Here is a 12,710-nt window from a genome sequence, read left to right as displayed (position 1 = left end):
ACAGTACTTTAAAGACGTTGAGAATTTATTGGTAAGACTAAGCTGCTGTTAATTACAGCCTTCAGCCATGTAGCATTTGCCTTATTACAGGAATGTTGTTGCACAGTTAGATGTGCAGCCAAGCAGTGAATGATAAGGGAAAGTATGTTGTATATACATGTGAAAGAGCCTTGATTCATACTGGTAGATGTTTGTGCCATTTTGTATATTAGGATGTATTTTTTAACTGATCTTCTTCTGAGGTCTCTTATACTCAGTTTGTAGACTACAGCTATAGTTGCCCTTTACTCTCAGGAGTAGCTGCTGTGGCAACTGTTGATGATTACTAATTTCTTTTCTCTGGAGCGATACTGAATGGCCTTGTTGGGTACAAGGTTATGGACATAATCGTGTTGAGGAAGTGTATATAAACCATTGTAGTGCCTGCTTTAGCCAGTTGACTGTTTCTAGAAAAGGAGCTTCTTTTTAATGTGCTTGAAAACAACCAGTAATTCATATTAATTCCAATAACTTGCTATTTCTGGTACTCCTCATTACTTAAACAATTACATTTGAACATTTTAGAAAAGAGTATGCAGTTCTGTTCTACGTATGCATCAGTTGGAAGTGTAATACTTTGTTCCGCCTCTCGTGCTTATGTTTTTTGCTCAGGTTAGAAGCATGGCATGCGTTTTCATAGCAACAGTCAGGTTTAGGAAAAAACAGCAGTATTTTGTATGCATTCGAGTATGCCTACAGCAGTATTTTGGCCTGTTAGTCATCAGCAAATCAAAGCATAGCATTTGTTTGAACGCTAAATTAGGATGTGCTTACCTATCAGAACAAGAAAGTTTTAAAACATAGGAAGAAAATATAAAATAGAGAAATCAGCTGAGCATGGCTGAATGAATGACTTGAATGCAAATGTTCAATGTTGTGAAAGCTGTGATATTGAAAACCATTCAGACAGGTCATGACTAGCAAATTGGAATTCATTTTTCTTATATTAACAGTGTTGAAAACTATGTGAATTAAGGTTACAGAGTTTGTGGTTCTCCTGAATGACAGGGCTGAGAAGGCATTTAATACTGTTATTGTCTGTATGAATGTACACAAAGATGCTGACACTCTGAAGGAGAAGAATAATTACAGTATCAGAAAGGAGAAACGAAATAAGGAGCTACAAAGGTTGCTGTTGTGGGTAAAGAATAAAGTGTGTATATTAGTTACATTGTAAGACACGATTAAAGAATGACATGTTTTTTAAAGGTCTGGGGAGGAATTGAAGGAGGTAAGAATTATTTAGGATGGCCAAAAAGGATGCAATGGACTTCTGAAAAGTATAGTTTTATGCTAAAGGGTAAGAAGAAGAAATATGAAAGGTAAAGAAATATTGCTTTGATTCCTTCATCCTCCATTTCTCCCAATTTTGCCTCTTGATACAGGGGCATAAATTATTATCAGCATGTTTTTGTGTCCAGCACACCTTATTACTCTGCAATAGTTCTTATATGCATGATGTAGAAACAGTGCTCCTCTTACACATTAACAGGTTTGTTTTAATTGACCACTAATAAAAGCTTGCTGCTGATACAAGATACTTTGTCATATGCATTTAATTGGCTCTTGAATAAATCAAGTGTGCGATACTAGCAAACCGAGATGAAATCTTTTTCTGTTTGTGTATTCAGTGGTCAGATCCAATAGCCATTTTGGGACATGACCTTACTCCGTACAGATCAAGCGACTGGCATGTCTCCCAGCATTTTGATAAAATGTGTTCAGGGGACCTGAAAGACAGGCAAACTTGCACAGGGTTATCTTTTAATAATCTTTTAACTGATGCAAGAGAGATTATTGTCCCCCTGTAGATGGTGGGGTGGAGGAGCAGGGAGAAAGCTGAGCAGATCTTATTTTCTCTTTCGCGGGTCTGCCTGCACACCACCAGCTTGCACTGCGGGGACCGCCTCAAATGGGCCCCGTTACGCTGTCGCTGCTCCCAGCAGCTGGCTTACAGCTGCCTGCATGGCTTCTACATCACAGGATTTGCAGTTCAGGTGTTCGGAGACATTAGGCTTCGTTTCACGACGCCTTGTAGGGGGAACAATAAATCTTTGTTTTATTTGGGCCTTCAAATCCAAAATTGGCATGTCGGCTTGTTGACCCCACATCAAATGGGAATGGATGTATAAGTGATGCTATGCATTAAACCTATGAGAGATGTTGCAGGTGTTGGTATTTTTCAGGCTCCCACAGGGAGGAAAGCAGTTAAGCTTTCAAAGCTTCATCTTCTATCTACTAAGATTATGTCATGCCACTGTAAATATTTGCCATGGCCGCCTCTGCTCCTCATTTGCACAGCATACGATTGTTTCTGAAATGCTACATACTCTGTGGGGCATTTGCCACAAGGACATGTTTTCAGGTGTAGTTTAAAAAGGGAAAAATGCTAATGCCTTTTTCTACCTGCTTGTTTTTAAGAGCAAGGACTATCTTCAGTGTAAAACGGATTCTGCAAATTAAGTTCTCTTTTTAAAGGGATTTCTTTGAGTATTTTGTTTCTATTTTAGTTATTTAGTTATTTTACCTTGGTCAGTGTAAACGTTTTCTTAAAATGCTGAAGACATTGTCTGGGGTCTCTGTGCAAGTTCTTGGTGGTGGGTCTGTCTGCCAAGCCCTGGAGGGACAGATGTTTTTAAATATGTGATGTTACTGCAGGTGGAAAAATGGCTACTATGGCTTTAACAGAAAGCAAAAGGTTATCTTGCCCCAGCCTTTGTGTGCGTGTGGGATGCGGATGGAGCTGGCAGACAGGCAGCGTGCGCGGTGCGGCTGGGAGCTACCCGGGATCGATCGGAGCGGTGTGGAGTGAATTAATGCGAGGCAGGCAGGCTGCCTGTCACGGGCTGCCGGGGCACGGGCAGTGCTGGTCAGTCTCTGCAGAAATCTGTTTTCAATACGTTCTGCCCAGAAATTAAGTATAGACGCTTCTCTTGCTTGCCGTATTGCTAAAACCCTGTTCAATCAGGGAAATGTTTGTATCAAATTACTCTTTCTTTTTAAGTGAAAATCTTACATGTGGCAGCACAAAATTCAAGTATTTAAATAGATATCCTTAAATTGTCTCTCTCTTTAAACTGCTTCAAATAATAATCCACATTGCCACTGGAAAGCAAAATAAATATGAAAAGTCTATAATAACGAATATGTCGTTGTGAGTTCTCAAGAATGTGTTTCTGGTAGGCTTGTGTTTCTGTTAGCAAGTTTTATTTAAAGCCAGATTAATTGAGTAAAACTTAATTAAACTTTCATCGATTTAAATGGGAGTTTTCATTGAGGAAGGATACTTTGATTGGACCCCGAAGACTTTGCTATTTGTATATGTGGTTGATCATCTTACTTATGCAAGGTTTGACTTAAAAGAGCACAAAGAAGCAAGGCAAATAATTTTGTGCTGCAACATTTTAATGTATTAAATGAATAATGAGTTTAGGATGCTGCAGTAAATAGTGAATTGTAATAATAGCCTACGTTTCTAATACAAATATATCTTCATTTTCCAGTATTTTCTAATATGTCGACTGGCTTATTTCTAATAACATCCAGGGTTTTATGATCTTGTCATGTCTAAAATGGTTTCTGAGGCATCTTTTGTGACTTATGTAGAAAACGCTTGTGTCCAGGAATACATGTTCCTTCTTACTGGGTCTTCATTGAGGGGAAATAATAATTTATTGCCTGAAATATTTGCATGATGGCTATTTTTCTCCTTTTGGCTTTATCCGTTCAGTGGTTTGGGGGGAATGCTTAATCATTCTGATTAAGCAGATTTTTTTTTTATATTTTTATTTTAATTGTATAAAATTGTAATAAACTTTTCTGATTTTTTTTTAATACACTGTACTTAGAATCGACTCATGCAATGGCACTTAATTCCTTCCTTTGCATTATAGCTAGTCTCACTAAGCTCTCTAGAAAGGTTGAAGATGAGCCAGCAGTGTGCCCAGGTGGCCAAGGCAGCCAACAGTATCCTGGCCTGTATCAGAAACAGTGTGGCAGCAGGAGTAGGGAGGGGATCCTGCCCCTGTACTCGGTGCTGGTGAGGCCGCACCTCGAATGCTGTGTTCAGTTTTGGGCCCCTCACTCCAAGAAGGACATTGAGGTGCTGGAGCGTGTCCAGAGAAGGGCGACGGAGCTGGTGAGGGGTCTGGAGCACAAGTCTGATGAGGAGCGGCTGAGGGAACTGGGGTTGTTCAGTCTGGAGAAGAGGAGGCTGAGGGGGGACCTCATCGCTCTCTACAACTACCTGAAAGGGGGTTGTAGAGACGTGGGTGTTGGTCTCTCCTCCCAAGTGACAAGTGATAGGACAAGAGGAAATGGCCTCAAGTTGTGCCAGGGGAGGTTCAGGCTGGATATTAGGAAAAATTTCTCTACTGAGAGAGTGGTGACACACTGGAATAAGCTGCCCAGGGAGGTGGTGGAGTCACCATCGTTGGAGGCGTTCAAGGAACGTGTGGACGTGGCACTGGAGGACATGGTTTAGTGGGCATGGTGGGGTTGGGCTGATGGCTGGACTTGATGATCTTGCAGGTCTTTCCCAAACTTAACAATTCTGTGATTCTGTGTAGCACATCTAACATGGAAAATCAGCCTTTTTTCAGCAACTTAGGGCTAGAAAGCAGGGAAAGAGGTGAGGTAATAACTAGATAAATCAAAGGCTTTAAATTTTGGCCCAGCCTAAACCTACTGTTTAGAGACTGCTAGACCTTTGGCTTCTGCTGACTTGGGTGTTCAACCACAGAAAATACTCCTTTCTGAGATGAAAGCTCATTGGTCAGAACCTTCATATTGCGGTTTTCAAAAGGCATGCAAACTATTCATCCTTCTCTGGGTGTGGAAAGAAATCAAATAATTTTATAGTCTATGGAAGTCATATTTAGGGAACAGCTAGGTGCTTGCTATGCCTGCAGAGATTAGCGGCTTCTTGGACTAACTGCAATGCAAGATGTAAAACAGTGCTTAAAAAACAGCCTCCTCTCTTCCCCTCAGCACACTGGCCAACTCCAGTGGGTATACACAAATAAATGGTAGTGTTAGAAAATAATTGGTGCTTGAAGGTGAAGACCAAAAAGTCTTTTGGTGAAGTGGTGCTGGAATCCTGGTGTCTGTGTGGAAGCTGGTGAAGACTCTGCGGAGTGATGCCCACGGCTGCAACAGCTGCACCCTAACAGTGAACTCCTTATTTTTTAAGTGTCCTGAATAAGGTTCATGTGCATTTTGTAATTGCATGTGATCTCTGTGCAGCCATGCCAGCATGCTTAATGAAGTGATACGCTATTGATTCGGCAGTGTGTTCCAGTCTGGTTGTATATTTGTTGTCACTGTTTTTCATATGTGCTGACACAACAAGAAGGACATTCAGAAAGTTGTTAAAAGGTACTAGTTTCTTTGTAAAGAGGCTATGTCAGAATAAGGTTAGAAATTGCTGTCAGATAGTCGCTCTGTTATCGCAAGGTATAAGTAATTACTTTGCAATGAATACTCACTTTTTTTAGTCCTGATTTTAAATACTAAAATCTGGAATACTCATGAGAACGTCAATGTTTCTGAACTGGTTTAAAGATCACAGAATCATTAAGTTTGGAAAAGACCTGCAAGATCATCAAGTCCAACCACCAACCCAACACCACCACACCCACTAAACCATGTCCCGCAGTGCCACGTCCACACGTTCCTTGAACACCTCCAGTGAGGGTGACTCCACCACCTCCCTGGGCAGCCTGTTCCAATGCTTCACCACTCTCTCAGTAGAGAAATTTTTCCTAATATCCAGCCTAAACCTCCCCTGGCACAACCTGAGGCCATTTCCTCTCGTCCTATCACTTCTCGCTTGGGAGAAGAGACCAACACCCAGAGTTAAATGGCTTTCAGGCGTGGATTCACAAACCTTGTTGTACACAGCTGATAGAAGTTCCCCCCTTGTGATTTATTATGGTACTGTCATCTTTGCACTTATCAATCCCATTCATATGTTTGGAGATGGCTTAGCAGGTTATTATGTGAAAACTAGTGAGAATTGAAGTAATGCATGTTAATGATTTCATAAAGACGATCTAAAAGCAGAAGAGGAGCAGTAGCAGGTACAGTGGGCAGGTCTCTGCTGCCCAGTGCCAAGCCATTGCTGGTGCTTGTGTTGGTCAGCGAGAGCTGCCTGCCTTCCGCAAGGTAGGGTCATTTAGAGACTTAATTTCTTGCTGAAATTTGTTTGGTGCTGACAAAAGGCTGTGGTCCTTTTTTTAATGGGGACTTAATGCCCCTGTGGATTGCAAACCCAATGTCACAATCAGTAAAGCAGCAATCTCTTCATATAATAAGATTTTTGATAGTATAAGCTGACATAGAGGATGTATTGGGAGGAAAGAAATCTTATCAGGGCATCCCTTCAGTCTGCTTTTTAGCCTTCCTAAAGCTCTTTGGGAAGACTATTTGTGAGGCTTAGCAAAACACTTCTTTTGATAATGCCTTGATTGAATTGTGGTAAGGCTCATATAGGGAATAATTCAAGATTATAACTGGGCAGAGTATAAACTGGTGAATTAAACTTTAATCACGTGGTGTAATATGGCATGATTTGGTGTTCGTTATGTAATTTCTAATAGCAACCAACAGATGCATCCCAACCCAAATGACATGGAATAAGTCAGCTGAGTTAATATACTCTGAAGGCAGCCTGCAAAAACTGCACGTTTTGTGGTGAGAAAGATGAAGTATTGAGAGGGGATATAACAGAAATTCTGCTGGAACCGTATTTTGTCACTAAATAAGTTGTTAGTGTGTAGTATATGTATTTAATATTTTTAATGATACTGGAAGACGGCAGAAAAATAAGAAAATACAAGAGATATTTACAGTGTGGAAAAGATTTTTTTTTTTTGAAGGATAGGCTTGTGAAACGTCTGCATACAGTATGAAGGGAAACCAGAAAATAGTTGCTTTTTGCTTTCTCTGTTTCATAGAGTTACATTGCATGGTTCAGAATATCAGAAGATAATTACTTTTTTTTTCCCCCCTGATCTAAGGATGTTATCTAGCAAAATCACTGACTTTTGTGGGTGTTCTGTTGTTTCTTTCAGCTGGAGTAACCACGGAAGCCATTCAAACTGGCAGTGCAAGCCCAGATTCATTGGGAACAGAAGCAAAAGTTCAGGAAGAAGAGCATGATCTGGTTGATGATGACATTGCGGCAGGTGAGCATTAATATAATGAATATGTTATTTTTTGACAAACTAGGTACTGTGCAGAGGGGAGAGAACACTTTCTGCCAAATAGCATATTCTTCATAAGAAAATGAAATACTGAGGCTGCTTATGAAGTGTGTGCTATTAGAAATGAAGTTATTCAAAAGTAGAAAAGAGCTGTAGACAAAAACTAAATACCTGCTTAACTGTACCTACTATAATATTGTGTTACTTCTGAATCATTATCTATATTTTAATATATGTGTTTTGAGCTTCAAGTCTACCTGCAACCAACTTGTTTAGCTTGTAGTTCTTGAAGAATAAAGGCTTTATATGATCCTTTATAGTTATCCCTTAAATTATTCACCTGGGCGAAAGATCTGGTATAAGGGTGCTACCATCAGTCTGCTTGATTAAAATTGAGGTTTTTTTCAACAAGTAAGCACCTCTAGTTTGTCGCATGTAGAATTCAAGTGTATTTTGTTTCTACGGTACTCACATAGCTTTTTACTGTTGCTCTAGTTTATTTTAGACTGGCAGGTGAAGTCAAGGGTTCTGGTCCATCAAGGCATATTCTGAAATGACAGACCATACCAAAATATGCATTTAATTATAAGCAGTTATCTTCTGATTGTTCTTTTTTATGCTTATTTATGCAGTATCATAAGGAAAATATTTATATGCTCAATATCAGTATCCTTGGAATTTGAATGACTACGTATTTTAGCATAGCATACTGCGGATTATAGAGCGTGAAAGTGATCCCTTTTTTGACTGAGCTTTGTATAGATTTTTGTGAAAGTCTAAAAGAAAACTAGTTATTTCTATTGACCTGAAGACAGTTAGTATGACAAATTTAGTTTTGGGTCAAGTCTCCGGTTGAAGGTGCCTGAGACAGGATTACTGCTGGTGGAAGAACAGCCTGTCTGGAGTAGGGAGCACTAACGCAGGTCGGGGGTAAAAGGCTAACTGGAAATAGCCAAGAGGGAGGGAGGATGCTGGGAATGCCTTTAGCAGCTAGGGGAGGACACAGGACTTCTCAAGAAACAACAATGAATAGAGGATGGACCCTCGGAAAAAATAAAAATTAATGAATGGGCTCGACATACCCTGAAACACAGATTTCCCCAGCATATGTGTCAGATCAGTGTTTCCTTCGGGAACATATACCATCTCCTTGCCTCCACATCTGTCAGAGACTACCTGGTTCTTTTTCTGGAGTCTTTAGCAATAGCAGTATTATAAATGAATGTGTGTTATAGCTGGGACAGCTTTCTGCTCCTTCGAGGTCGTATGTTCTTTTCATGGGAAAGAGACTGAAGCTGGGATGCTTTAATGGAGTAAGTTCCAAATTTTGTGTGGATTTTTTGCTATGTGCTAGACTGAGTTTTGAAGTTTTCAGAAAGCCATCAGCTATGTTGCTAGAGTCTGATGGTAGTAACAATTTTATTTGCAGAGAAATTGTTTCTGTTATTAAAAGCAAATGAGCTTTAAAAAAGTATCCTGAGTAAAGATGACATTTCGGTCTACAATTGAATACAATTAGTTTTGTGTTGGTAGAATAAAAAAAAGTTTTGAGACAATTTAGAGTTAACCTTAGCTTAAAAAAATGGTGCAGCTTCTTTCTATAGTGGTCCTACTAAGGCTGATATTTATTGATTGCACAAAGTAATGCTGGTGTGCAGCGGTCAACAGGATTTTTTTCAGTTCAAATTGAGGTTTATCAAACGCTTTCATTTATCCAAATAATTTTTTAAAAGGATCACTTTCACATCAGTCCTTTTAGAGATTAAAGCATGTTAGTGTAGCTGGCTAAAAGCACTGAAGCCTGTTTCTGGAAAATACTTCAGTATGCTACAGTGCCTCTTAAGCATTTAAAAACACACACAGAGGAGTTATTTAGAAAATTGGGTCTATCTTCAAATGCACTGAAAATACATGTAAGAACACTCTTCCCATGTAGCAGTAGTATTTGTTGCTGTCTTTAATGCCTGAAAGGTTTTTCTGGATAACAAAAAGCAGGGCAAATGTTTTGCTTAAATAATTCACATGTGGACAACAGCATTTTTTCCTAGTTGGGCATAAAGTCTACTGGCTTCATTTCGCAATTCATCATGATGGTAAATCGGCTTTTTCAAATTTTTTTTTTAATTTGTAATCTATTCATATTTTCAATGTAATTTTAGGATCCAAGATAGCATCGAAGTTTTATTTTAGAAATCCAAATGTGTTTTTCCACTAAATAAAGAGCGAGCAAGATATTTAAGAAAAAAACCCAAAACACCATCAACATAATACTGCTACATATTTGGAAATACAAATATTTGTCTTTGCTGCTGTGCTTGTGTTAAAACATCTACGGGGTAGTGAAACAAGGACATGGCTGAGCACATAACGGGGCTAAATAGCCAAATGTCACCGAGGCTGTGAAAAAGGCAGCATGGTAGTGCATCACTACCTCTGTTGACAGATTTATTTACTTACAAAGAAAATGATAGAACAGCATAAATAGTCTGTCTTTAAAAATCCACCGAGTTTACTGTGTGGAGCGGTCTTGGAAATTAAAAACTTCAAGGAAGTAACTTTTAGGTTGCAGAAGTGTTTGCCTCTGAGCTGTGCTACATTACCTTAGTAATGGAAATAAATAACATTGGGGCACAATATGATATTCTGAATATTGTATGGATTGCTCTTATACCTAATCAACAGAAGCTTCTAGCAAGTTTAGAATTATTTCAGTCCTAATGAATTCCCAGGGTAACTTAGACATTTCCAGACTTAGGCGCATGTCCTATCAGTGACATTCGGTATTGCTTGTGTAATAGGAATGCCAGGTTTCCGTTAAGACCTTGCCGCTGGTGGTGCCACATACAGTGAAAGGTGACTCTTGCCATGAAGAGCTTATTCTAATCTCTGTTCCGCTAACTTAGGTAATACCACCAACCTCTTCAGCATTGCATAATGTGGATTTTTTCCACGGCAATAGCACTTTGTAACGATGACCTTATTCACATTAGTATTGTGCTTTGCAAGCGATTGTGAGGTTCTAATTAAACACTAATTTTTTAAACATTTTTTCCCCCTTCCATGAACTCTGAATGGCATATGCAGCCACCTCGGCTGCAAAGACTACGGAAGTATAGACTGCCTTGGTTTTGTAGCTACAAGGTTTCAAAAATAGACCTCTGTGTTTGTTAAATCTGCACCTGGGCCACTCCATTGGCCTGTGCTTCACCCAGCAGCGAGCTCAGCCACACTGCTGCTGCAGTGCTTTGGAAAAGAAGGTACGTGCTGGAACTCATTTGGACCTTTTCTTTTGCCATTATTTGAAGCAGTGGTGCCACATACGTCTGTGTGAGGTGGAAGCGGACACAAGCCCAAGTTCTGCTGTAGGGTTTGGTCCAGTTCTGGGAGATTTGGAGGAGTTTTATCTAAGATGCACGGCGCTCGGAGAGAGGGTTAGATGTCCTTGGAATGTCGTTCCAACCTTAACAAACAGATTTCATGCCCCCTAATTGGTTTGATTACAAAATCTGTTGTCTGCTATTAAACACTAAACAGTTTATGGTTTTTTCTATGCTTTGTTTTTAATAGCTATATGAAAATAAAATGTCACTGGGTGGGAAACTCCAAGGCACAGACTGCAGTGACTGCTCTTGTGCCTGCTCCTGGGAGGTAACAGGGCCCTGAGGAACAGAAACAGCACTGGCAGCTTGCTTAAGCTGTCTTGCTTGTAAAATAGCAACACTCCAACAGGTGGCCTGACAGGTAACAAAGTTAAATACACTATTACTGGACCAATTATTCTGGTTTGGTATTTCCATAAATAAAAACAGTAACACAGCATTGCGTGAAAATTGTACTTGAGCCACCATAAACATCTGTTGTTTTAGTAAACACTGTGATATAGCATAGTCAATTGCTGCATCAGAATAGTGGGGAATTTAATTGAAACAGGATTTATTCCCAAGGATCTGTCATTCCAAAAAGCTAGGAGATAGGGGACGTGGACTGCTTTAGCTACAGAGATAAGGCATGCTATTTGGTCCAGTCCGTTCTCTCCTGCATGCTGCCGTGACACGTTAGTGCACAGAATGGGAAGAAATAAGGGTCAGCCTTCTCCTTGTCCCTTGGTGATCCCTTGCACAGAGAGAGAAAGATCTGTTTGAAAATGACTTGTGGCAGGTTGAGGCAGTAAAGAGATGCTTTAAAAATACTCTTTGTTTAGCTGTGTAACCAAAAGGAGTCTCGGTCAAGCAGACTCTTGCATCAGACTTGTGCATTTTACAGACACTGTTTTTTCTTATATGAGTTCCAGCAGTTATAGTAGTGCACATACGCAGGTTTATATGGAGAATAAAATCTAGGAATGCTAATGATTAAGCTTTCAAGTTGATGAACATTTATCTTTTAAATCTCTTCTGTCAATATTCACAAATCTACTTTTGTGCATGATGCATAGTATTTTTTAAGCAATAACTATCCTACAACTGGCAAAGTCAGAAGCAAGAAATATTGCTAGATTAACCCATAATCTAAACTTAAAAGTAGCTCTTTAATCAGTGATAGTATTTGTGTTAAAGATTCAACAGTGTAAGGGCAGGGATTGTGTTTCTTGTGATTCGTCTTGTACCTTACCGCACCATCACTGCTGTTGAAGTGCAGCAGTACATGGAATGCATTTGCAGACACCTTTAACTACCAGCATTTGCTCGTATTTTGAGCGCTTCTTTTATCCTCGCTGTCTAGACTTTCTGATTTTGGTACCATCTAACTATTTGAAGCAATTTTAAATAAGTTTCGAGGTGATTGTATTATTTTTCTCTGTGTGTTATTACAATTTTTTACTCAAAGGCTTACACTGTAACAGAAGAAAATATTTTGACAAACTGCAAACTGAAAGCTGTGGACATTCATCTGTTAAGTCATATACTATGCTTTTTTCTTTTGTTAAATTTTTAATGATATATTGAGCTTCTGGACTACTTTAGTGGTTTCTCTTCATTCTCTTTCTTGCTGCTGGAGCTGGACTTCTTTGAAGCGGGAGCGACAGGTGCCGTTGCCCATTGCGTCCCTCCCATTACCAGCCAGACTTCCACTGGAAATTTGGGGTGGAGTGGAGGTACACAACAAATGAAACCATCTGCCATCCCCAGCGAACAAGCCAGTGACCCACTGTTCAGCACAATGAGGGTGCCAAAAGAGTCATTCTCTGGACAGAGTTCCTGCTGGGTTTCTTTTAAGTAGGTTAGCCTGAACCTGAGCACCTTCCACAAACCCTGTCACATACATTTTTGTATCTCCAAAGCCCACCACAGAGAGATCAAAGAAGCTTTTAATTTGTATTTAATCACTCATTGGAAGACCATCTACCATATCATGGACTGACTATTGTGTAAAACGCCAGAAAAGTGACGTTTTATCATCTAAAGCAAACTTCATCCCTTTCAGATGCTAATTATGAAAATAGAGAAAATACACACTGACTCATCT

At 39.6% G+C, this 12,710-nt stretch overlaps 1 protein-coding gene across 1 annotated transcript in view; it reads left to right on the top strand.

The window, feature by feature from the left end:
• Nucleotides 1-12,710, top strand: part of WDR7 (WD repeat domain 7) — a 148,437-nt gene that overhangs the window by 48,342 nt on the left and 87,385 nt on the right. The window contains exon 20 of the mRNA XM_059833252.1: nt 7,113-7,226. Coding sequence (XP_059689235.1) covers nt 7,113-7,226 — 114 coding nt within the window. The remainder of the gene's footprint in view (nt 1-7,112; nt 7,227-12,710) is intronic.

This window comes from Gavia stellata, chromosome Z, assembly GCF_030936135.1.
Source record: "Gavia stellata isolate bGavSte3 chromosome Z, bGavSte3.hap2, whole genome shotgun sequence".
Lineage (NCBI taxonomy): Eukaryota > Metazoa > Chordata > Aves > Gaviiformes > Gaviidae > Gavia > Gavia stellata.
This window is presented reverse-complemented; position numbering and strand designations above follow the sequence as displayed.